Genomic DNA, 23,711 nt, shown 5'->3' on the forward strand with positions numbered 1-23,711 from the left:
CTACTGTTCGTGAGAAATTCCTATGGGAATAAAATGAAAAGGAATTATAGCTTCAAAGAAGGAAAGCCTAAAATGATTGTTTGTAGTCAGCAGATTTAAAGTGAAGTCCTAGGGAAGAACCGACCCTCATCCCCCACTTGAGCTCTGGACCCCGTTAGCTCCCACTGGCTCAGCAAATGCCCTCGACCCGTTCTTCCTGTCTGCTGTGTACTGTCGTCTTCTTTCTGGCCTCATGAGCGTTCAAATATACTGGAGTCTCTACCATCTTTAAAAATAATATTCCCTAAATCTTTCTTCCCCTTCCAGCTGCTGTGTCTCTCATGTCTACACCTGTTGTGATTTTTTTTTTTTACCTCCCACATGCCATTTGACCCAGGACCACCAAAATTCCACCTTAGGCACCCAAACAACGTGCTCACGTTAACCTCTGTGCTCCCAGACCCCGGATCTCCAGCTTTCACTACCTACTAACGCTTAGCCACCTTCCCCTTGGTCAAACTCCCTCCGCCTTTGCCTGCTACAGCAAAGCGCTTGGTTTTCCCCTTTTCTCCAGACACTCTTCTTTTCTTCTTATTTGAATATTCAACCTCACCTTTACGTATTTGCTTCTCAAATCTTATTCCTTAGCTTCTTCCTTTTTGACCCTATATCCTTCTAAGGCTTCAAATGCCCACTACAGTCTTAAAAAACTGCCTCATTTGTTCATGCCCCGCCCTGATGACCTCTCTTCCGAGTCCCAGATCTCTAGGTTGACATGTCTAAAACAACCCTCACCATCTCCCTTTCAAGGCCCCACCAAAACCACCACACGTCAGAAAATGGCCCTCTTTTTCACCCACCTGTTTATGCCAGAAACCTGAGAACCATTCCTTTCCAGCTGATAGCCAGTCTTCTCAGTTCTATCTCCAAATACATCTCAAACCCATCTAGTCATCATCTCTGCCCCTCATCCTAGTTCAACTGTCCTCCACCCAAATGGAGGACTACAAACTCAACCTAACTGCTCATTGTCCACTTTTCCTCTTGCCTCCTCCAATCCATTCTTCACACGGCAGCCAGTGACCTTTCAAAAATACATATCTAATCACATCAGTGCCTGCTGAAAACACTTCCATGAAGCAGCATCAAGGAATGCCGCGTGAGAAGTTGTTGGGGAATGGGGCACTCCTGCGGTGCCAAATACTTCACAGATCACTTATGCAAGGATTAAAATGGACCTTTTTAAGGGAGAGCGACTGTGGTTACCATGTAACTGCATGACCAAACCTGGCATCACAAATAGTAGGACATCCTGACATTATGTGCCTCCTAATCTGGTGTAAGTAAATTTCATAATATCACCCACGAAGTGTTCTTATGAAAAAATTTTAACTTATGTGTAATGGTGCCTTTCAGTCTAACTTCCAATTTGCAGAGAATGTGGAAGATAGAGGACGGGAGTTAAATACTTCCACAAGGAAACAATGAGACAAATCCAGAATGTAGGACATTTCACAAATGTAACAAAATATCAATGTTGTGAAAGAAAAACAAAGGGGGTAGAGCTTAGGGGGAGGGAAGTGATCTACATTAAAACAGATGACAAAGACATAATGACCAGAAATAATATATGAGTCTTAATGGCATCCTGACTTTAAAAGTTATACATGTGTACACATTTATTCATTTGTATGCATACACACATATATAACACAAATGCATATATGTACACATATAGAAATCTATACTTACATAGGACTTTTAAAAATAATTATGGAAAATTTGAATATGAAATAATTATTATTAGTGTGATTAATTTTTCTCAGTGATAATGGAATGGAGGTCATGTAAAGAAGTATCCTTGACCTAAGGAGATACAAGCCAAATTATTTAGTGGTAAAGTGTCAGGATGTCTGCAACTTACTTTTGAATGGTTTAGTCAAAAGGGAGAATATGGGGGACACCTGGGTGGCTCAGTGGGTTAAGCCTCTGCCTTCGGCTAAGGTCATGATCTCAGGGTCCTGGGATCGAGCCCCACATCGGGCTCTCTGCTCGACAGGGAGCCTGCATCCCCCTCTCTGTGTGCCTCTCTACCTACTTCTGATCTCTCTCTCTGTCAAATAAATAAATAAAATCTTTAAAAAAAAAAAAAAAGGGAGAATATGGGACCCATGCATGGGGAGAATGATCAAGCAAATATTGTAAGTGACACAAATTAAGTAAAATGTACATGAATGTTCATTCTGTTCTTGAACTTTCCTGTAATGCTTGAACATTCTAAAAATTTTTTAAAAAGGCTTTAATGATCTTAGAACTCTGAGAATAAAATATAAAATCTTTCACAGTCTTCAAGGCCCTGTATCACTTGGCTCAAGCCTACTCTTCAGCTCTCCCCCACGGGCCTCTCCTTTTGCTCACTCTACTTCAGTTACATGGTTCTTAGTTCACATACACCCTCCGAGTCTCAAATGAAATATCACTTCCCTCCCTAAACTCCCAAAACTGGTTTATGGAGGGACTTCATGCCTGAGAGAAACTGGAAAAAATGGGATGGATTATGGAGTGAGGTGGAAAAGGGGACAATTTTCAGGACTAAGACACAATGCAGCACAATGTCCTAGAGGGTAAGACCAACAGGGATAGATGAGCTGAACTAGAACGTATCTGAAGACCCTAGCATCTTCCATTAAACCTCCATTATACACTCTCATAACTTCCTAATTCCTACAATTTATCACAATTCTATTGAAATACTATGTGTGTACTTATATAATGTCTAAATTCCAAACAGTAACTTCTGTACTAATAAAAGTTAGGTCCGTTTTGCTCATCATTGTTATCTCCAATACCTAGCACACATTAAGTCTCCATAAACACTGGCTTTGTGAATACCACATAATTTGGCTTTAAAGGAATACAGTTTTACTCCACGTACTGCTTAACTCAGTGGTAACTGTCCACTCGAGCTCGAGTATTTAAAAAGGCTATTAGGGGCGCCTGGGTGGCTCAGGGGGTTAAAGCCTCTGCCTTTGGCTCAGGTCACGATCTCAGGGTCCTGGGATCGAGCCCCACATCAGGCTCTCTGTCCCACAGAGAGCCTGCTTCCTCCTCTCTCTCTCTCTGCCTGCCTCTCTGCCTACTTGTGATCTCTGTCAAATAAATAAATAAAATCTTTTTAAAAATAAATAAATAATTAAAAAAAATAAAAAGGCTATTAGATTTCATTATTAGAGTTGACTGTTTAGACAATGACAGTACACTAATAACTGTATGTCAAGCTTTGGTTGTTAGCTCAGTAAGTTATAGAATGATTCTTAGAGCAGCTAGATACATAGCTTTAGAACCCAAATTTATCAGTAAGCCTGATGCAGAAAGCATCCCTATAATATGATGCCATTTGCTAAAAGATGGAGCAGGTGAAAATGTGGATCAATTACATATGAATCTATCCCCCTTTTAAAAACCAGAAATAATTACTAGAACAATAACCCTGCTGACTGTTGACCGTGGCTTCTTTAATACAAACAGCAAATGTATAAAACTGCAGTGGAGAAGATAATTTGGTATATAAATATCCATCTGATCACATATGTAATATCGTATATTTTAAGTATACTTTCAGGACCCTTATGGCTAAACAATGACTACATTTTTTACAGAACTCAGTATAACTGAATGAATTGATAAATACAATCATGAGTCTACCTGTATGGTTGGTAAAAACGCACAGGGTCAGGTGTTTGGATAAGTTCTTTTGGTCTTGAAGATCATCACATCCAAAGTTTACAAGTCTAAGAACATAAAGGATAAGAAACTTAATGCATTTAAAAATTAGTTCCTTCTTTCACTTAAGGCAGTGAGCACTGCACCATATGTCATATGCTTGAAACTAATATAACATTGTGTGTCAACCACACTTTAATAAGAATTTTTTAAGTAAAAATAAATAAAAATTAAAGTTCCTTCATAAAGGGTAGTAACCACTATAACATACCCACAGAAGTAAAGACTTGTGCCTGAGAAATTTAAGTTGATATCTTATTTTTTTGTATAAGTAAAACAGTAACTACTAATACAGTGTAAAAACAGTAACAAAAAATACATAAATGGCATGGCCCTGGCAATAGAGAGAAAAAAAAGAAAAACAGAAGTTGAAAGTACTAAGAACTTTTTTCTAAAAGAGAGAACCGCATATACGGTTTCAAAACAAGTATAACCAAGTGTTCATATATGAAAAAAAGAAACGCTACTGAAACACAGAACAGTTTAGGGTTATCATGATTCTAATTCAAGAAGACTTTCGTGTCTTCTGTGAACTAGTGGGCTTGTGTCTATTTTTTCAAAAATGTTCATGTTTTCACTCAATGTAAACTAGTCTGGGGGAAGAAAAGCTCACCTTTGTAAAGGCGTAAAAAGGAAAACAGAAAAATGGTAACACAACAGACACAGCTGAGCCACACGTTGATTGATTGCAACCTGCTCTCCAATGGCAACGAGAGAAGGGGTTTGATGTTTGTTCACATCCTTTCATTGAATCACAGAAAGAGCACTTTGATGGATCAAAAGAAATGGAAACATCCTACAGGAATAAACGGCTATGAAAATCAATATGATTGACTTTACATGAAAAACTCTGTGTTCGTGCTTGATAAAGTTGTTTATATTGCCTATAGAGAACAGAAATATCAAAGGTCTCACACACAAACACACACACAGAGAATATTGAATTGTCCTTATATCTGCACACCATACATTAGGTATAAACATAATCATTCTGCCCACAGTGTCTATAAAAATTAGCAGTAATCAATGAGTAACTTACTTAAATCCCGAGTCACTTAATGTTATATCCAAGGGTGCTTCGAACTGTCAAAAAATCATGAGAAAACAAACCAAAAAATGACATTAATTTAGCAATAATAGCTCTAAACCCAGAGCAAGTCTGACAATGCTGTGCTTGCCTACTGATGAAAAGCCCTTTTAACCATCATTATCTTAAGATGTTATCCCCCAAATTCAGAGCACAGGGAGTCCATTGGGAATATTCTAGAGTTTACACGCAATCAGAGGCTTGGTGTATATTTATTTCTTAAAGGGCTAATACTTGACAAACTTTGCCTCAGCTTTGAATATCATAAATGGGTTATATAATATGCCAATCAGGAGGGGTAGACTTTTTACAAGACACAGATGACCATGCACAGAGGGAAGGACTGGATGCCTTTAGAAGAAGAATGAGTGAGTTTAAAAAAAAAAGGGGGGGGGGCAAGAGGAGTAAATGAAATTCTTATAATGCTATGATATCAATTTATATAGGACACCAGTACTAATCCTAGTGAAGAATAACATTCTCTTCATCACAGGTAAAGATATTTAGGATTCCTCCCCACAAGACCAGCATTCCAAATGGCTTTGCCAGGAGTGAGGCTAGATTTTTACTAATTAGACAATGCTCTCTCATTGATGTTTTACCCTTCTCTCAAATCCACCAACCTCACAAGTCTTTTTGGGTTGAGTGACTTGTAACCACTTAAAGCTATCTACTATAGACCATACCTACTACCTTCTACACGTCCTCACTCATATGCTTGTGTCTTTAATAAGAGGTATTCGATTAGCAGAAATTTCCTGTGTGCTCTTCGAATCACCTGTGTTTACTGTATTTGTCACTCATGCAAGTGATTAACACAACAAGAATGCTAAAATGCTATTTCTGATAACAGCTCTCTTTAAAAGGAGGCCATGTGTCCTAAAATTTCCTATTGCCCATCATTCTCTTGGACTTACCATTAAGTTAAACTTCCCATCAGCAGAAAACTGGATGCATTTTAAGACACTCCTTGATATCTAAAAGAGAAAAGAGAATAAATGACAAATTACAAAAAAAGAAGAAAATCAACAAAGGGCACCTGACTGGCTCAGGTGGTAGAGTGTGCAACTCAATCTTGGGGTTTTGAGTTTGAACCTCACTTGGGTTTAGACATGACTTTAAAAAAATCAAATTTAAAAAAAAAAAAAAAAAAGATCAACAGGGGAGCCTGGGTGGCTCAGTCAGTTGGTATCTGACTCTTGGTTTTGGCTCAGGTCAAGATCTCGGGGTCGTGAGATAGATCCCCTTGTTGGGCTCTGTGCTCAGTGCAGAGTCTGCTAGAGATGCTCTCTCTCCCTCTCTCTCTCTGTGCCCCCTCGGTGATGTGCATGCATGTGTAGTCTCTCTCTCTAAATAAACAAATAAAATATTTTTTTTTAAAGATTTTATTTATTTGACAGAGAGAGTGAGTGAGCACAAGCGGTGGGGAGGGGCAGAGGAAGAAGCAGGCTCCCTGCTGAGAATGGAGCCCGATGTAGGACTAGATCCCAGGACCCTCAGATCTTGGCTTGAGCCAATGGCAGACGCTTAAGCGACTGAGCTACCCAGGTGCCCAAATAAAACCTTTAAAAAACAATAAAAATAAAAGATCAATAAAAACATTAGTAAAAGAGAAAAGGAGAGAGAAAAGGAAGCAACCAAGAGGTAAACAGTAATGAAAATATTTCATATATTTAGTAAACTTTCATTAACTGTCCCCATCAGTGAAAATGCAGAGATTAATAAATTAGAATAATGAGAATGTCCAAATTAGGTTGTTCCAGGAAAAAGGAAGCCAGTGAACTAGTTTTTACCTTCAGGTCAATGTAGTATAATCTCTGCTCTGACATATCCCATTGAGCCCAAACGAAATCCTCAGCTACCCTCTCTCTTGGGAGATGGCCAGAGTCTTTAAGTACCTAAAGAGGCATAGAGATTTTAGAGATAACCAACTATTTTAAAGGAGAATATTTCTGGATTTATGATTTTGCATATTTTATCTTTATAATACAGGTAAATATTTCCACAGTTTATTTTTAGCCTTCCTCTACCCCCAATGCATACACACGGAAAGTCTTTCCAGAAAAGACTAAAGGCATGATTTAATTACTAGCTCTTTCCACACACTCTATAACAAACTATATTATTCTTGTCCCTAGTTAGCCAGACAGGCTGAGGCTGTTGAAGGCAAAGACACACCTACCACAAATCAACACTGGGGCCAACAGAAGATTCAAAGTTTCCCATTCGGTACATAGCCTGCTCAGGTAATATGTAGACAAAGGGGCTTTACCACCAAAGATAGCAGCTGTGATGCCAAGGAAAGAACTCAAGCCTGGGGGTGGGGAGCATTGCCCCCCATATCGGCCATAAGCTATGCGTTTGTCTTTGGTCATGCTTCCTACTTTTATGTCTTCTGCAGTGAGTATGGTGATACTGCCCCTCCTTCAAGACCCAACCTAGGCATGGCCTCCTGTACAAAGCCCTCCCTCACCTCCTCCCAAGGCAAAGCTCCTTGCCTCTGTATTCTTATGGTACTCTGGCATACTTCTATTACAGTTAAAGTGAACTAATGCTATAAGTCTACCCCGATGAGTATGCACTCTCCTACAACACCTTTATATTCTCAACTTCTGTTCTCAATAAGATTCTAAACTTTGGGCAAGGCATCTTGTTTCTATTCTTCTGAAATGTGTTCAATTAGAACAGATTTGGGGACCCCCCAATAAAGGTATATATATACTAACAAGAACATTATCATTAGAGTGTGGTTACCCAGATGCACATCTCAATTTTGTCCCTCTCTAGAGTTCCCTCATCTCTGGGAGCCTTGCTTGCTCTGTAAACATGGGGATAATTATACCACTGCCTATCTGCCACATGATGTTGTTATAAATGCATGGAACCACACACTGCCTTGAGAAGCTGTCATCTAAGCCCTTAAGGATAAGGACAGTGGGGGCCCCTGGGGGCTCGGTCAATTAGGCATCTGACTTTTGGTTTCAGTTCAGGTTGTGATCTCAGGGTCCTGGGATCAACTCCCATGCCTGCTCTGTGCTCAGTGGGTTGTCTGCTTGAGACTTTCTCTCGCTCTGCTCCTTCCCCATATATGTGTGTGCTCTCTCTTTCAAATAAATGAATAAATCTTTAAAAAAAAAAAAAAAGAGGAACAAGAAGGAGGGCAGCGATGCTTCAGAAGAGGGCAGGCAAGGATGATGGTGTACTATGGCCACACTGTGTTGGTCGCTGACAGGTGTCCCCTGGCCTCACTCTGCCATAGCTTCACAGCTCCCAGCCCTTCTTCTAAGCAGCCAGCCCTCTGTCTGTCCCCATTCCTGGTCTTATTTATTTCACTGACCCTGGATTGTTTACGTGACTCTCTCCTCTAAATTCGCATTGCTGGTTTTGGGATTCTGCCTTGGTTTGTCTTCCTCTCTAGCCTCTTTTCTGACCCTGGGCCAAGCCTGGCATCTGTAGCCTGCCACAATGCCCCTAGTGGCCCAGGGTTCCAGTGACACACTTTCTAGTCATTTTCCAGCCAGGCCTCTTCATTTGAGGCTTTCAATCAGAGATATATAATGAATAAATACCATTTTCCATTTCATGTTCTTCATGTAACTTTAAAATTAAAATCTTCAGAGAAGGATTATTTTGATGCAAGCTATTTAAATATTGAAGGAAGTAATTTTTAATATCAATAATATACTATGATCTTTCATAGTCAAGAAAAAAGACAACCCAATAGAAAAGTAGACGAGGATATAACTAAGCAATTTTCAGAAAAACAAATTCACACAGCCAGTGATATTAATGGAAATACCAACTAAAATAATAATGTTATCAACTTAACCCTCAACAAACTGGAAATATTTTTTAAAAAGGGCAAATGCACCTACGACTGGTATGGATAGAGGGAAGGGGTACTCTTACCCATTGCTTGTACAACTGTGAATTGTTACAAGGTTTTTTGGAAAGCAAGCTAGCAAAATCTGTTGAAATATATTAAATGCATATACCTGTCAACCCAACTATCCATCCCTGAGGATTTAGCCCAAAGAAATATGTGTACCAAACACGTAAAGCTATAAAAAAATTTTGAGATGATTTGCAACACGAACAGATGAATAACAACATCAAAAAAATGGCAATCTAGGGAGTGTCCACCCACGGAAGAATGACTGAAACTGTGTACATCCATACCAGGGACTATTACGTACTTCTAAAAAGAATGAATTGACCTATTCTGGTTGACTTGTAGATAATGCCACAAAGTTGAATGAGGAAGGAGTGAAGGATAAACCCCTGGGTGTGTCAGGGGTGGGGATGGCAAATACACAAGTTCAGAGAAGTGCATGAAAGGAAACATAATAGGTTACAGACAAAAGTTAGAGGTGAAAAGGCAAGGGAGAAGTAGAATACAAGCAATAAAAAAAAGAAAAAAGAAGACAATTGAACTATAAAACTATATATACCTCCTCTTTTATATATATACAGATATACATATATATAAACATATAGTTATGATCCCATTTATTCTATGTATGTCTAAAAATTAGGGGGAAAAGTGTTCTATCTCCATTTAAAAACCTACAGGAATAACCCTGATATATTAAGTCAAAAGCAAAAACCAAAATGGCCAATTATTATGATTATATTTTGGTAAAAACAACTGAATCCGCGCATGTCCACCCAACTGTGTGTACGTGTTCATGAGCAAGGTAAAGGTGCGGAAAGAGTCCCACAAGGCTGTCTTGAGCTATCTCAGGAGACTGAGTTTGGAGAGTGAGGTCAAGATAAAGGAGATAATTAACTCCTTTATACATCTTGTATTATTCCACATGTTACAACAGCAAGTCTATAATGTGAAAGACATGAAATAAAGAAAGTAGTCTGGGTCTATAACATTACTATATCTTTAACAGTCTCGAAATGCCACTCTGTGGGGAAAAAAACTTCAAAGTAAAAGAGATTTCAAATATTTACCACTCTATTTCCATCTTCTTGGATGACTTGGATATGAAACTTTTCAATATCTTTAAAAAGAGAAACAAGAGAAAGACAGTTGAACCTTTATGAAAATCATGAGCACTTTTTTACCCCTAACAGTGGTGAACCTTGATTTATAAAGACAAAGCAGATTAATCAGCCGGTTGGAAAAACAGTATCATTACAACAGCAGTTTCATGATACAAGTGCAAAACAAAATCCAACTTTCTCCAGAATCCCTCTACTGTCTATCGCTCACCCAGCATTTACTCTGCTCTTCAATATCAATAATACATAAAGCATTTCGCCCTTCCCCTCTCCTGGATTCCCCCAAATGTTGGCCTTCCCTGCACCATCAGTCTTATTTGTAGCTAACACTGGTTCCTTTGGCCAAGTTTATCTCTAAGCACTTCCCAAATGGTCCCATTCTCTCAATAAGCAATCTAGGTTTGGCCATACTTAACCTTCTGCCAATTCTAGTTACAAAAAGGTGGGATAGATAATTGGTCATGAGCATAGACACTGAACATAACCTAAGCCTCTCAGGCCTGTCCTTCCCATTACAAATCAGCAGTCCCATTTTGTATCATGAAAGATGGCTTACTATATAAGATCCACCAGTGGATTTTGTCCCTTCTCTGCCACCTTTCCTACCCAAAATTATAAATAAACTTCATTAAACTTCATTAAAGGACATCCCACTCTTATATGCCTCCACCTGAATTTGACCAAGTATGTGTCTTCAAATTCTATCATCAAATTCTTCTGGCTTCTAATACCTTCCCCTTTCTCAATCTGAGGTAACAGACATCTTAAAGAAGGGTGAACTAAAGAAGGCAAAAATGACCTCCATAACTGTCCTACACTCTACCGTGTGACAAAAATGGAAATCCATGTATGTAGGAGGCCATCATCCCCAGGACAGGGAAACAGAGCAGAGACAAGGGAATAAGTGGAGGCAGAAAGAAAAGCCCTCCCATAGGAGTGCTAGGTCTTAAATGGACATCAAAGGTCAGTTGGACCTTTAGGACTAGGGAGTGTACATCTAGAAGATTCAGTCAAATCCCATACTTGACTAAGAGATGTGCGCTTCGTGTTCATATATACTGGTAAAAGATACACTTACATTTCTCTTCTGAAATCAGTAACAGATGGTTCTCTGCAAGAGGGCGACTTTCCACATGTGGGTAGAGAAACTGTAAAAAGGAAATGAATCAAAGTCATAAGCAGCAACTACCTTGCTTATACAAATATTTCAAAAGTTTCTGATCACTGCACTACTACTTACCACAGAAGGTGCTGGGAACAATAGAATAGTTGAGGCAAATCACACACACACACACACACACACACACACACACACACACACACACATTACAGACAGAGGCAAAGAGGAAAAAGAAACACTTTCAGGAGCTCAGTTTCCAGGGGGATATTGACGGCAGGTCCGACATAATTCATTTCCACAAGGTTAAAGTAGAAGCTATTTCTAGAGATGAGGCTCCCTATTTTGGAATACGTGATTCTGAAGCCAATCAGAAACAATATAAGTAACAGCTGTACAGAAAGTTCTTTTCCACATGCACAAAAAAAGTGATCAATACGTCTCTTTCACAACTAAGCGTCGTATTTAATTTGACAACCCAGTAAACACAAGCTCTCCGACAACTTCCAAAGTAGTCCCCATCCAAGAGACAAAGCACAACCTAATGCGGGACTTTCCAAGAAAGAATGGTGAGTCACAGCGTGGCATGCGGTGGAAGATTTACAAGCCTCAAATAATAGAATGACTGCCCCAGGAAGAAAAGGCTTGATCCACCCCATTCCTCCTTGTCTGTGCCCTCCCATATGTGCCAGCCCCCAGGACAAAGCGGCCAGCCAGAAACACAGGCCTGATGCTACGAGCCGTGATAATGAGGGAAACGGGTCCTGGGATGACTCCAGTGACTTAATTCTTTCATCATCAAAAGGGTAACTAGAAATGAGCAGTTTCATTTTGTAACATGAAAGACAGCTTACGATATAGGATCTGCCAGTGGATTTTGGTTTTTCCCTCCAACCCTCAAAGCACAATGAAAGAATATAACCCTTTTAGGTCCCTACTTTATAGTCGGCAGCCTCTCTAAAGACTAGGAAAAATTTTGACAAAAGATATTCCCTGGTGCCCTAACTTTTCATGCTGACGAAATGGAAATACAACTGGTAAATTTTTCAAATTGTCCGTTGTCAAGTTTCCTTTTTAGAATCGAGAAACAAAACATTAACTATACATCATTTCTCTACAGCAAAAATATTCAAAATTATACAATAGATAGCAATGCAGAACTCAGCTATGAAAATAATGTAGAAAAGGGGTGCCTGGGTGGCTCAATGGGTTAAAGCCTCTGCCTTCAGCTCAGGTCATGACCCCAGGGTCCTGGGATCAAGCCCCGCATTGGGCTCTCTGCTCAGCAGGGAGCCTGCTTCCTCCTCTCTCTCTGCTTACTTGTGATCTCTGTCTGTTAAATAAATAAAATCTTTAAAAAAAAAAGGAAAGAAAATAATGTAGAACCTATTATGTCTTGATTTTGTGAAACTGTGCACATCAGACAGGAAACTGTGTACTGGGGTCAGGGAGCAAAGCTGAGTGACACCATACGGATAATGAAAGAGCAAACACTCAGTGCCTCATGACAAGGAGACAGTCCTATGGAAGACAATTCAGCCTCCCTTGGGACCACAGAGGTGGCCAAGGCATGCTTGCTTAGGACTGTCACCTGAAGGAAGGTGCTGACAAGTTGTAAACTTTTGTCTGGTCTTTGCGTGGCCATCAGTAAGAATATGATTTTAAAAGTTCCATTTAGGTGGTGGAGGTTTTCCTTCTACGACGAGGCAGCCCTAGAGTCTGGAAGTAAGACTACAGACAGACAGGCTTCAGAAAAAAAAAAAAAGAAATCCAAGGTTTTGTTTGGATTTTGCAGTCTCAGCAGAAATCTGTATAGATTACATCATATTAGGGGAATATTCATCTTTACCACTATGGAACTAGACTCTGATGATTAATTCCAGTTGGTAGATATGTACTATAGATGTTATCTGGAACTATCTGGAAGACGCAGGGTCTGCTGGTAGGCAATTCTCAGAAGCGACCATATTGGGATCCAAGCCCCACCCACTCCTGTCCTGCTAAAGTGTCTCTCTGAAGGAGGTCGAGGCTGTACATACAGACTTGGGGATGCACTACTGGAAATCACCATGAATGTTCTGGTAAGGAAAGGGAGACAGGTTGCAGGGCAAAGCCAAACTCAGTGGACAGTGAATGGCATTTCTGTAAAGGGGAGAGGGAGGGGGCAAGGGGGTTAGAGGTTTGCCCTGGATGGAGGTTTGTGGAATTTTTCTCCCCTCAGAGGAACAGGCATGAGGAGCAGGTTTGAGAAGGGCTAGGAACAGAGATGGGTCCACAAAACAAGGATAGGGTTTTGTTTTAAGATTTTATTTATTTATTTATTTATTTGTCAGAGAGAGAGAGAGAAAGAGACAGCAAGAAGAGGAACACAAGCAGGGAGAGTGGGAGAGGGAGAAGCAGGCTCTCTGCTGAGCAGGGAGCCTGATGGGGGGCTTGATCCCAGGACCTTGGGCTCATGACCTGAGCCAAAGGCAGATGCATAATGACTGAGCCACCCAGGCACCCCAAGAAGGACAGGTTTTCCTTCATTTGGACGGGGACTTTCCCTTTGGCCTAAGGAAGCAGTCATGTGTCATGTACTATTAATTTTTTCTTTTAAATTGAGATAAAATTTGCATAGCAGAAAAATCACCTTTTTAACTGTTTTAAAATATACAATTCAGTAATTGTTAATACATTTGCACTGCTGTGCGACCACATACTTATAAAATCTCTTGCCCTTCCAGGGCTCTGATTCCCTTTAGCTGCCTCCACCCTTCAATAACATCTCCATTGCCGGACACAGCCACGGATGGAGATGCTAAGGAAGCCAAAAGAACAGGCCAGAAAAGGAATATGGTCTGTCCCAAAGTCACCCCAGTACTGATGACAGTGTAGGCACAGCAGCTTCCTGGGGTAAGGGGTAAGGTGGCCCAGGAGCTCGGCACCAGGCCCTGTCTGCAAGCAGGCCATAGCTGCTGGTTATGACATGAGGGGGCAGATGGGAGAGAAGCCCCCTCCTGACCCACTGCAAGAGGGAGACCCAGAGGCTCGAGGCAGGGAGGAGGTAGGTGGGATGAGAAGCGGTGGTTCAGGTTACGCGAGGAAGTCACACTCCAGCCCTGCACAGTCTACGGATTGCCACCAACACCACCGTGAGTGAAATACTTAATGGCGGCTCCCACGGGAAATGCAAGGATATGTGCCAACCAAGTAATACATAACCTTGTTTCATGTGTGCTCTGTTTTAAAGAGCTCTTATTTAATAGACATTGTTGATCCATTAGCATTGAACCCATGGGCAACAGCGCCATAATCTCATGCCTGAATGCAGCATATCTAACCCACATATCTTCTCTATAAACCACAGCTCAGCCTTCTTGTTCTCAGGCACCCAACACAGCTCTCGGGCGCTCTGCATGGGGAACAGTTTCAATAGTGAAATCACCAGCAAAAAGCCCCCAAATGTGAAAATCATGGCACTAAAAAGATCGTGAAAACGACACCCATTTACAGGGAGAGAGGTGAGCCAAGAAGCCGAGTGTCACCTTGGTCGGCCTCAGCTGGGTGACAAATTTTTCACCACTGCGCACATGTGTGCGGACAAGTATAAAAGCGCCGTGAGTACTGACTTTGGTGTTACAAATAGACTGTGGTAAGTAGTACAACTCACAGGTTCAGAGCGTGCGAGTAATGAACAGACTATATTTGGTCCACCTGCCCCAGACACATGGTGCTTCTGGGTCCTTCCACGGAGTTGATAAAGTCAGGGATTAAGCCATTTATTCCTATTTACTCTGAACTACAGGAGTACATTACATAAAACATTTTTTAAACTTACTTTCGATGTGTGTTGAGAGTCAGCATTTTACCAAGTCAACACGTTACATGACTCTCAGACAAACCATGATAAAACAGTCAGAGGAGCTAGGTTGAGTGTGATTTCTGTGTTTGCAAAGGGTGAGTGGATAATTCCAGCCAGACCCATCTACCAGATTGCTTTGAGGATTAAATGTGATAATGGCTGTGAAAACACTCGGTAAGCACCATTGCCTCCAGGTTTCACACCTTTTGATTAGCGAGATGAATGATAGCCACGTGATGAATGATAGCCACGTGATGAATGATAGCCACGTGCTCCGTGCTTACCTGCACCCAAATGTAGCTATCCACGGCTTTTAGAACCTTCACGTTGTTTACAGGGTGGATTTCAACCAACAAAGTTAAACACTTTGATCCTAGAAAGAAAAAGAAGCTTGTAGTAACAGAAGATCAGAATATCGTTCGTCATCTTCTCCACTGCAGTCCGAACTTTAAAAGTGTAAATACATTACCTATTGTGCTAGCTCTTCTGACGGGAAAAGTAATTTTCTTAAAATTTACTTTGATAGTTCTTAAAACCCACAAAAGATGAAGAAAACCTCATGGAGGAGAAACTGATATACACAGAGAGAGGACCAAGCTCCTGCCTATTCCTCAGCCACCTAGCACAGCCTCACAGGCCCTCTGGGCTTCTAAGTCTAAGCAAACACAACTCCATTCACCATCACTCCCAATTCTGCAGCACAAGGGCAAATAGCGCTTGTGGGTAAAAACGTAAAGATATTTCTGATGCATGACCAGGACCCAGTTGGCAGCTGAAGAGGACAGGGGCCTGGCTTCCCTCTGGGATGGTGGTGGAGCTTAGCTGATATAGACCCACTTAGTTCCTCAGTGTCACATTGCAGTGAATGTCATAAAAGATAACAATGAGGAGGAAGTCCTTGGACATGGACTAGAACAGGATCGCCACAGATATCCACATTTAGGCCAACAGTCCCCCTTTCCCAAGATGAAACCTCAGACAAGGAGTCGCCTGAGAGCTGAGTTCTTACAAAGACCAATATTCTCAGGGGCTTTCTCAAGGTTTTTGAATAAAAATGTACAATTTCAGGACAGCACAGCAGCCTGGAATTGAGTCAATGCCGATTTTCACTATTTAAGAAACTAACCTGACAGCAAATAAAGGCAAAGAATTGAAAACAATTCCTGTGATGTGGTCTTAGGATGGCAAGCACTGGATAGCTTTGTAAACATGCCTTTTAAAGATGATTGAAAAACCAAGACAGTGAGTTACTATGTGGGATCCCACATATACAAGGACAGAACAAGTGAAAATCAAATATTGTTTGGTCAGTGGTACTTAGAGCTTAGGATAAAAATCCCAGTGACAGGATCAGATGCGAGGTCAAAAGGGCTATACTTCCAATAACTGGGACAGAGGTAAAGGTGAGGAGCATTGGTTAATCTACTTGATAACTCAAAAAAAAAAATTCTCTAGGAATAAGAAAGACATTGGTGTCAGAGTGCCTGGGTGGCTTGGTGGGTCGAGCATCTGACTCTTGATTTCGGCTCAGGTCAGGGTCTCGAGGTCGTGAGATTGAGCCCCGCATCGGGCTCCATACTCAGTAGGGAGTCTGCTTGAGATTCCTTCCCCCACCCTCACCCTCCCCCTCTGCTGCTTTCCCCACTCACAGGTGCTTGTCCTCTCTCCCTCTAATAAATAAATAAAATCTTTTTAAAAAAAAATATATTAGTGTCAAAGATGCTTGAGAAGAAAAACAGAAATGCTTTGTGAAATGTGAGAATGAGAAAAAAAGCAATTTTCCTTATTGTTATTTTACGTTATGTAAATAATTAAATTAATAATTCCAGTTACTATATTAAGTAGTACAAGCTGACATTTGGCTATTTAATGTCTTCCCCTAAAAGTTTATATATCCCAATTTGGAAAAAAAAAATTTTACAGGACAGGCAGGGGAACCTCCTTGGAGGAGTAAAAGAATTTAGACTTTTTGCTAGTGAACTTGATAACCAGCTATCAGTTAAATTCACTTGACTTTAAAATGGGAGGATTTTCAAGAACAGAAGCCATCTTCCTACACTGATTTTTCCCTTTTGGGGGGGCAGCCCAGACACCTAACTAATAAGAGTAATCATGCAAATAGGAATTTCTCTCAGTAACATACCATGTGCTTTCATGGTGTTATATGACATACTCTGGATTAGGACTCTAGAGACATCTGTTCCAGTTTACACTCTGCTGCTAACCTAACAGACACTTTTCAGAAAGGACAAAGTATTCCTAGGCTTCCGAGCCCTGTTATTAAAAAAGACACAAACTAGAAAATCAGATCACTTCTACAACCACTGTCAGTCATGAAAGTCCATGATTCCAAGAAGTGCTTAAAGTCTTAGGAAGTTCGAGAATCCAGATGTCAGCGGAGCCTGGGAGGGCATCAGCATAGGGTATGGCAGATCCAGATAGGCTGTGGATATCACAAAAACTAGAGACAGCAGGAGCAAAAGTGACAATTTGGAAGGATCTTGAGGGCACGTCACTAAGTGAAATCAGAGAAGGACAAATACTGTATCATTTGTCTAATGTGTGGGCTCCTAGAAAGAGGAAAGAAATCCCCAAGCTCATAGATACAGAAAACAAACTGGTAGTTACAAGAGGTGGGGGTGGAGAATGGAAGAAACAAGTGCACTGCTTTGTTTTTTTAGTTTAAATAAATTGAACAAAAATAAAAAAAAAAAAAAAGCCTAAGGATGGGCATGGCATGGGAGGGTAGAGGGTGGGCAAAAGAATCTGGTCTGATGCAAGTGAAGACACATGATGCCAAGGTTGGAAGAGTCTAGCAGGGTCTGGATCGGAAGCAGCTCTGGTTCCTGGAGCTCCTGAACCAAACCACAGCTCCATGGAACATCTGCTGCTCTTGACTATAATGGCGCAGGGGCCTCAGGAGTCTCGGGGGAGTGGGGCCCAGCACATGTGGCCACCCCCATAGCTGCCTAGCGGGCTGGCACTGTGCCTGAGGCAAATGCGACTCCATGGGGGGGTGAAGGAGGCAGCTAGGTCCTGTTCTTCTTCCTTTATCTTTTTTTCTTTTAAGTAAGCTCTATGCCCAACATGGGGCTTGAACTCACAACCCTGAGATCAGAAGCTGCGTGTTCTACTGACTGAGCCAGCCAGGCACCTCCTCTTTTACTACTTCCTAAACTAAACATTAATCTGCCACAGCCAAGAAGAGAAGCACTATGGATAAAAACTGTGTTGCCAAGTTTGTGGACCAAAGGACCCTATCTTGTTCATGTGGAAGATGTTACAGTTTGTCTCAGTTGCAACAGGAAAAATCTCATTATAAGCAACAGAGCGTTAAACATTACCTCCAGGCAAACTACGCTTTATAATCGAATGGCTTTTCAGATCATTCATGGGCAGATAAAATTAGGCTTTCCAAAATATTTGTTCAAAGGATAAAACGCCATAATAAAGTCTATAGTGCTTTCTGGTCACATCATTTCTGAACTCTTAACTGAACAAAGGCCTTGTAGGGTCTCTATGATCTGCCTATACTTCAGCCCTGTTTTCCTCTGGCCTCAGTTCCTACCACTCTGCCCTGTTTTCGTTCAGCCTCATTGACCTCCTCGCTATCCTTATCAGCAAGTCCACCAAGTACACTCTGGCCCCAGGACCTTTGTGCTGGTGTTGTCCGTGTCAGAAATGTGCCTTCCCCACAGCCGCGCGCGCTTGCTCCCTCCCTTCATTCAGATCTGTTTAAACACTCTCCTAACAGCGCTTCCTAGGATCATCCCTCAAATAAACTAACTGCATTCAGATGCTTGCCTCAGACTCTACTTAGAGGGAAAACCCAAACTAAGACAAGAGGGCTATGGTGTGAGGGAGCGGGGAGCGTGAAACAGGAAGGAGAACCCTCCAGCAAGCGGGACCTTATCAAATTCGTGACCACCTTGGGACTTGAGCTGCATGGAGGACACCTCAGAATTATCCACTTCCGGGGTGGAAAGGGGAGTATTTATCCTTCCGCTCGCCTTGCCCCCTCATTGGTCACGGCTTGTCCTATTGGGAATCCTTCCCAGCCACACTTCCAGGCCGCACACGCACAGATAGTGAATATTTTCCCACGGGCTCTGGGCAAAAAGCAAGAAGTAGGCCGAGCAGCTGAGTTAAGGTGCTGTCTGTCAAATTCAGTCTGGGCAGCGTGGGTTCTCACTGCAGCAGCTGGCCTGAAAGGTGAACTGACAAGATAGAAAGCATCAGGAAGCCAATACAATACACCTAAAGACATTCCTTCTAGTATGTTGAAAGACGTGATCAGATAATCTCACTGGAGGGGCATCAAACGTTAAAGACTGAGTTAGCAGACCTGAAAGGGATTTTTTTTTAAGATTTAATGATTTTAGAGAGAAAGAGAGAGCTGAAGAGAGGGGTAGAGGGAGAGGGAGAGCACCTCAAACAGACTTCCCGCTGAGCATGGAGCCCGACATGGGGCTCATGATCCCGAGGTCATAACCTGAGCCAAAACCAAGAGTCAGACGCTTAAATGACTGAGCCACCCAGGTGCCCCCTGAATAGGATTTAATTTAATAAAACTTACAATGAAGTTCATCTGAGAGCATATTTTACTTTTTTTAAAAGATGTTATTTATTTGCAAGAGAAAGAGAGCATGAGTGAGGGGAGGGGCATTGGGAGAGGGAAAAGCAGACTCCCCACTGAGCAGCAAGCCTAATGTAGGGCTCAATCCCAGAACCCTGGGACCTTGATGTGAGCCGATGGCAGATGCTTAGCTGACTGAGCCATGCAGGCGCCCCTGAATACCTTTTATAACGTACATAATCATCACTGTTCTGCATGACAATCAGGCATAGCTGGTAAACATCATGTAAAGAATATAGGTTCCGGGGCACCTGGGTGGCTCAGCGGGTTAAAGCCTCTGCCTTCGGCTCGGGTCATAATCCCAGGGTCCTGGGATCGAGCCCTGCATCAGGCTCTCTGCTCAGCGGGGAGCCTGCTTCCTCCTCTCTCTCTGCCTGCTTCTCTGCCTACTTGTGATCTCTCTGTCAAATAAATAAAATCTTTAAAAAAAAAAAAAGAATATAGGTTCCACTGGGTTTGCCAGCAAAATAAAGATTTCCTGAGGCTAAAAGAAATAAGGGCCAAAAAGGCCTGAGCAGAATTTCTTAAAAATATTTGAGCCAACATTTAAAAATTAAAGTTTTACACAAAAGTTCATACTTCCCTTGGTAAATTGAAAAGCTGGTCCCCTGGGGTTAGAGCCCTCCTCTGAAGATGGGACCAAGCTCCATGGCGTACCCCCACCGACCCCTGAGTCTCCAGAGCTCACCGTGAGGGCACCTGCTACTCCTCTCTCGTTTGCAGAGTGCCTCACCCACTGCAGGCGCTCACTTGTTGAGCTCTGGACAGATGGATGACACAAAATGTTAAAAAGGAGGGAATATCACATAGATAATAAACTACAGAGTGGGTCCTGGCAAATGAGAATTTTTATTTAGAATTGATGGTCTATTCACAGTGTATTAGGTATGGGTTAACAGCTCATCAGATTTAAAAAAAAAAAATGATATTCTTGAAGGAATATGAACCCCTTCCCAGCCCTTTTTACACCACCTTCTGATCACAGGGTTCTAGTATGTTCTCAGTGTTTATTTGTCTGCAGGTGCTAACTGCCTTTTTAATACCTCTACTATTCACTGTCACATTATATTCTGTATTCTCTTGTTTACTTGAGAAAAAAATTGCAGAACATTTTCATGCTTGACATGACCTTTGCCTTTTCATTCTGAGATAAAGCTATTTGTAAAGTTGTTTGTAATTTGACTTAGTAGTGAATAAATCTTCATCTTTCAACAGGCACTAAAAAAATAGAATGTCATACCTGGTTGAAGCTCGTTCTTTCTTCCTTCTTTAGTAAAATGAACTAAACTTGCCGCTAGTGGAAAAAGAAAAAAAAAATCATCCATTAGCAAATGATCCACGCAGTGGCTGGTTAAAATCTACCACTTTATACCTGAAGTAAGTGAGGGCTCAAAGGATCTGTCAGTGGATGATTAAGGTAACGCAGAAAGCATTCTTTTTTTTTGTAAGTAGACTCCACAGATTTTTAGTTCAAAATTAACCTCCCAAGAGCATCTTTTCCCGGAAAATCATTGTCATAGAATAGTCAAATATTGCAAAAGTCCAAACTCAACAAATGTAGTTTAGTTCTTGACATGTAGCAATAAAAGAGTTCAACTTACCAAGCAAAGTTCTCTCACTGTTGACAGAGCAACTGACAACGTGCAAGTCTTTCTCAAATGTATAGAGATGCTGTGAAAACAAAATGATTTTTTAAATTTGGGAGTTTTGTATTAAAGAACAATTTTAGAATTCAAATTCCCAGTTATCATGGTGGCTTCATGGTGGCCAGACATTTTAGTAAAGAACCATCTATTAACCAGTTTATCCATACTGAGAAGTTCCAGATTATTTTTTAAGAGAAAAGTTTGCAACTGTAGGCCATAGGAGGCCCTGAAGCTTAACCATGAGGCAACGTGGCTTAGAGGTTAAAAGCCTAGACCTTGGAGCCAGGCTGGACGTAGGATCAATTTCTGGTTGTGCTACTTGCTGGCTGTGTGACTAAGGACAAGTTGTTGTTGTTGTTCTTTTTTTCTTTTTTAAGATTTTATTTATTTTTTTGAGAAAGAGAGACCACAAGCAAGTGGAGGGGCAGAGGGAGAGGGAGAAGCGGACTCCCCACTGAGCAGGGAGTCTAACACGGGGCTCCATCTCAGGACCCTGGGATCACAACCTCAGCCAAAGGTAGACGCTTAACCGACTGGGCCACCCAGGCACCCCTGGACAAGTTATTCAATCTTTCTAATCTTCCATAAGTAAAATAAAAATCACAATACCTATTTCATGAAATCTTTAGAAGGATCGACTGAGATAATCCATACAAAGCACTTATACAATGCCTGTCACCCGTAATAAGCCCTCAGAAGTCAGCTATTATAATTATTGAGAAAGTAAAGTTTTAATCAAGTTACCTAACTATGATAACATTTAACTATGTCTAAGAGACTATCACAAGTGCATCTACTGTAAGACTCTAATATTCAGAGCCTTGGCAAAGTAATCTTCTATTTTTACTTACTCTTTTAAAAATTTTCTTGCTGTTTGAAATGTTGCAAGATTCCATTTCCTTATTAAATATTAAAGAAAATGAAAATGGTCATGCAGGAGGATATGATATGCAAATTGAGGAAATGAAGACAATTGCAGTTATATTAGGCAAACTCCCTTACAATACCCTCAGAGGGTAAGAAAAGATCCAGAGTCTTAGACCTCAGTAGAGACCAGGCTATGAGAAACAACATGCAGCAGGAGTATTAGGAAGGTAATTAATACTTGCAGATTTGCAAAAGCACTGAGGACACACTAGAATCCTATGGCTAGAAGCTGATGAAAAATGTTGTCACGAAATGCTTGATTAGAAAAAGTGAACTTCGAATGAATAAGGAGGCTCTCAATTCATGTGAGACACATTTTGGTTTCCCTTGACTCTTGCTCTGAGAGATTCTAATCTGCAAGTAAGAAGAATCATGAATGTATACACTTAACTTTTAGTGTTTTACTCTTTTAATTATAAAATAACAAACATAGTCTCAGTGTTTAAAACATGCAAATACCACCAAATAAAAAAATCAAAGCTCTTTGCTATGCTCCTCCATATGAACTCCCTTCCAAAAGGAAACATGCTTGTAATTGACTCTGTAGCCTTCCAGATCTTTTTAATATATATTTATGTTTTCTCACAAGTTTTTAAAAACATAAATGAAATGTATTATTCTGGCAATTTGTTTTGTTTTGTTTTCACATTAACAGTATGTTTTGGAGAACCTTCTGTGCCAGTATATGTTCACAGACTTCTTACTCCCTTACTGTAAGTTGTTTGTACATAGGAACAAAATGAATCCTTCACATTTGCACCAAGAATTAGATAAGACCTGTCTCATCAACCAATGTTTTATGTGTGTGGTGTGGGGGAAAATTAAGGAAAGGAAGCTGGGTTCTATACCTGGATCTTTGAGAAGAAAGAGAAGTGAAATTTAAGGAGAAACAGAACTCAGAGCCAGAGGTCATTATGAGACCCTAAACTTCTGGGATCATGCAAATCTGAGGAAGTTACTGGACTTCCTACATTCCTACAGAATACCGGATAACTGATTTGAGCCTATTTTGCTTAAATCTCCAAGGACTAAGAAACTTCTGATGATGTTTTGGTCCAGAAGTCCTTGCACTTCATTTACTTATTTATTTTTAAAGATAATGTCACCAAGAGATGGTAAAAGAGAGAAAGAAGACAAAGAAATAAAAACTAAATTTTTGAAAATGAAATGAGAATCTGTAAAAGGAAAAGGAGGCAGAAAGAAGAAAAAAACTCTAAAAGCAATAACTAATGAATAATCTATGATTTACGGTGATTTTTACCTCATTTTGTCTGGTTCGGCAGTCATATAATCCAAAGAAGACATTTCCCTTATCATCCTTTAAAAAATTAACCAGATATTTATTATATATCATTGTTAAGGAAGTTAGGATGTTACTCTTAAACCTGCAATAATTCAATCAATATTAGCAATAAGCACTCTAAAGGTAGCATGTCAGAAAGGGACTAAACATTTTTCAGCTAGTAATATGAGCCCAAAGAGTGAAATGGATTCAGAGCATACAGCTCTGTGAATCTGGGGGACACTGTCTAGGAGGTAGTAGAGTATGGCAAAGGAGCGAATGTTTTTGTACTTCCATTTATTTCTTCAAGGCAATATATAAGATAGAGATTGGGAGTGGCTAAAACAAGTCCACGATATTCCTGTAAATAAAACTTTTTGAATCATACCATTCTTTA

The 23,711-nt window shown here is 40.7% G+C and overlaps 1 protein-coding gene across 4 annotated transcripts in view; it reads right to left on the reverse strand.

The window, feature by feature from the left end:
* GSAP (gamma-secretase activating protein) overlaps nt 1-23,711 on the reverse strand; it is an 85,587-nt gene that overhangs the window by 49,463 nt on the left and 12,413 nt on the right. For all 4 annotated transcript variants that reach the window (XR_007121452.1, XM_047694652.1, XM_047694650.1 and 1 more), the window contains exons 3-12: nt 23,294-23,350; nt 21,061-21,130; nt 20,700-20,753; nt 15,108-15,196; nt 10,941-11,010; nt 9,812-9,861; nt 6,643-6,747; nt 5,767-5,826; nt 4,802-4,845; nt 3,685-3,770 (exon numbers count right to left, since the gene is read on the reverse strand). Coding sequence is in view for 3 of the 4 variants with exons in the window: in XM_047694652.1 (XP_047550608.1) it covers nt 3,685-3,770; nt 4,802-4,845; nt 5,767-5,826; nt 6,643-6,747; nt 9,812-9,861; nt 10,941-11,010; nt 15,108-15,196; nt 20,700-20,753; nt 21,061-21,130; nt 23,294-23,350 (685 nt within the window). In the remaining variant the exon portion in view is untranslated. The remainder of the gene's footprint in view (nt 1-3,684; nt 3,771-4,801; nt 4,846-5,766; nt 5,827-6,642; nt 6,748-9,811; nt 9,862-10,940; nt 11,011-15,107; nt 15,197-20,699; nt 20,754-21,060; nt 21,131-23,293; nt 23,351-23,711) is intronic.

This window comes from Lutra lutra, chromosome 11 (assembly GCF_902655055.1).
Source record: "Lutra lutra chromosome 11, mLutLut1.2, whole genome shotgun sequence".
NCBI classification, from domain to species: Eukaryota; Metazoa; Chordata; class Mammalia; order Carnivora; family Mustelidae; genus Lutra; species Lutra lutra.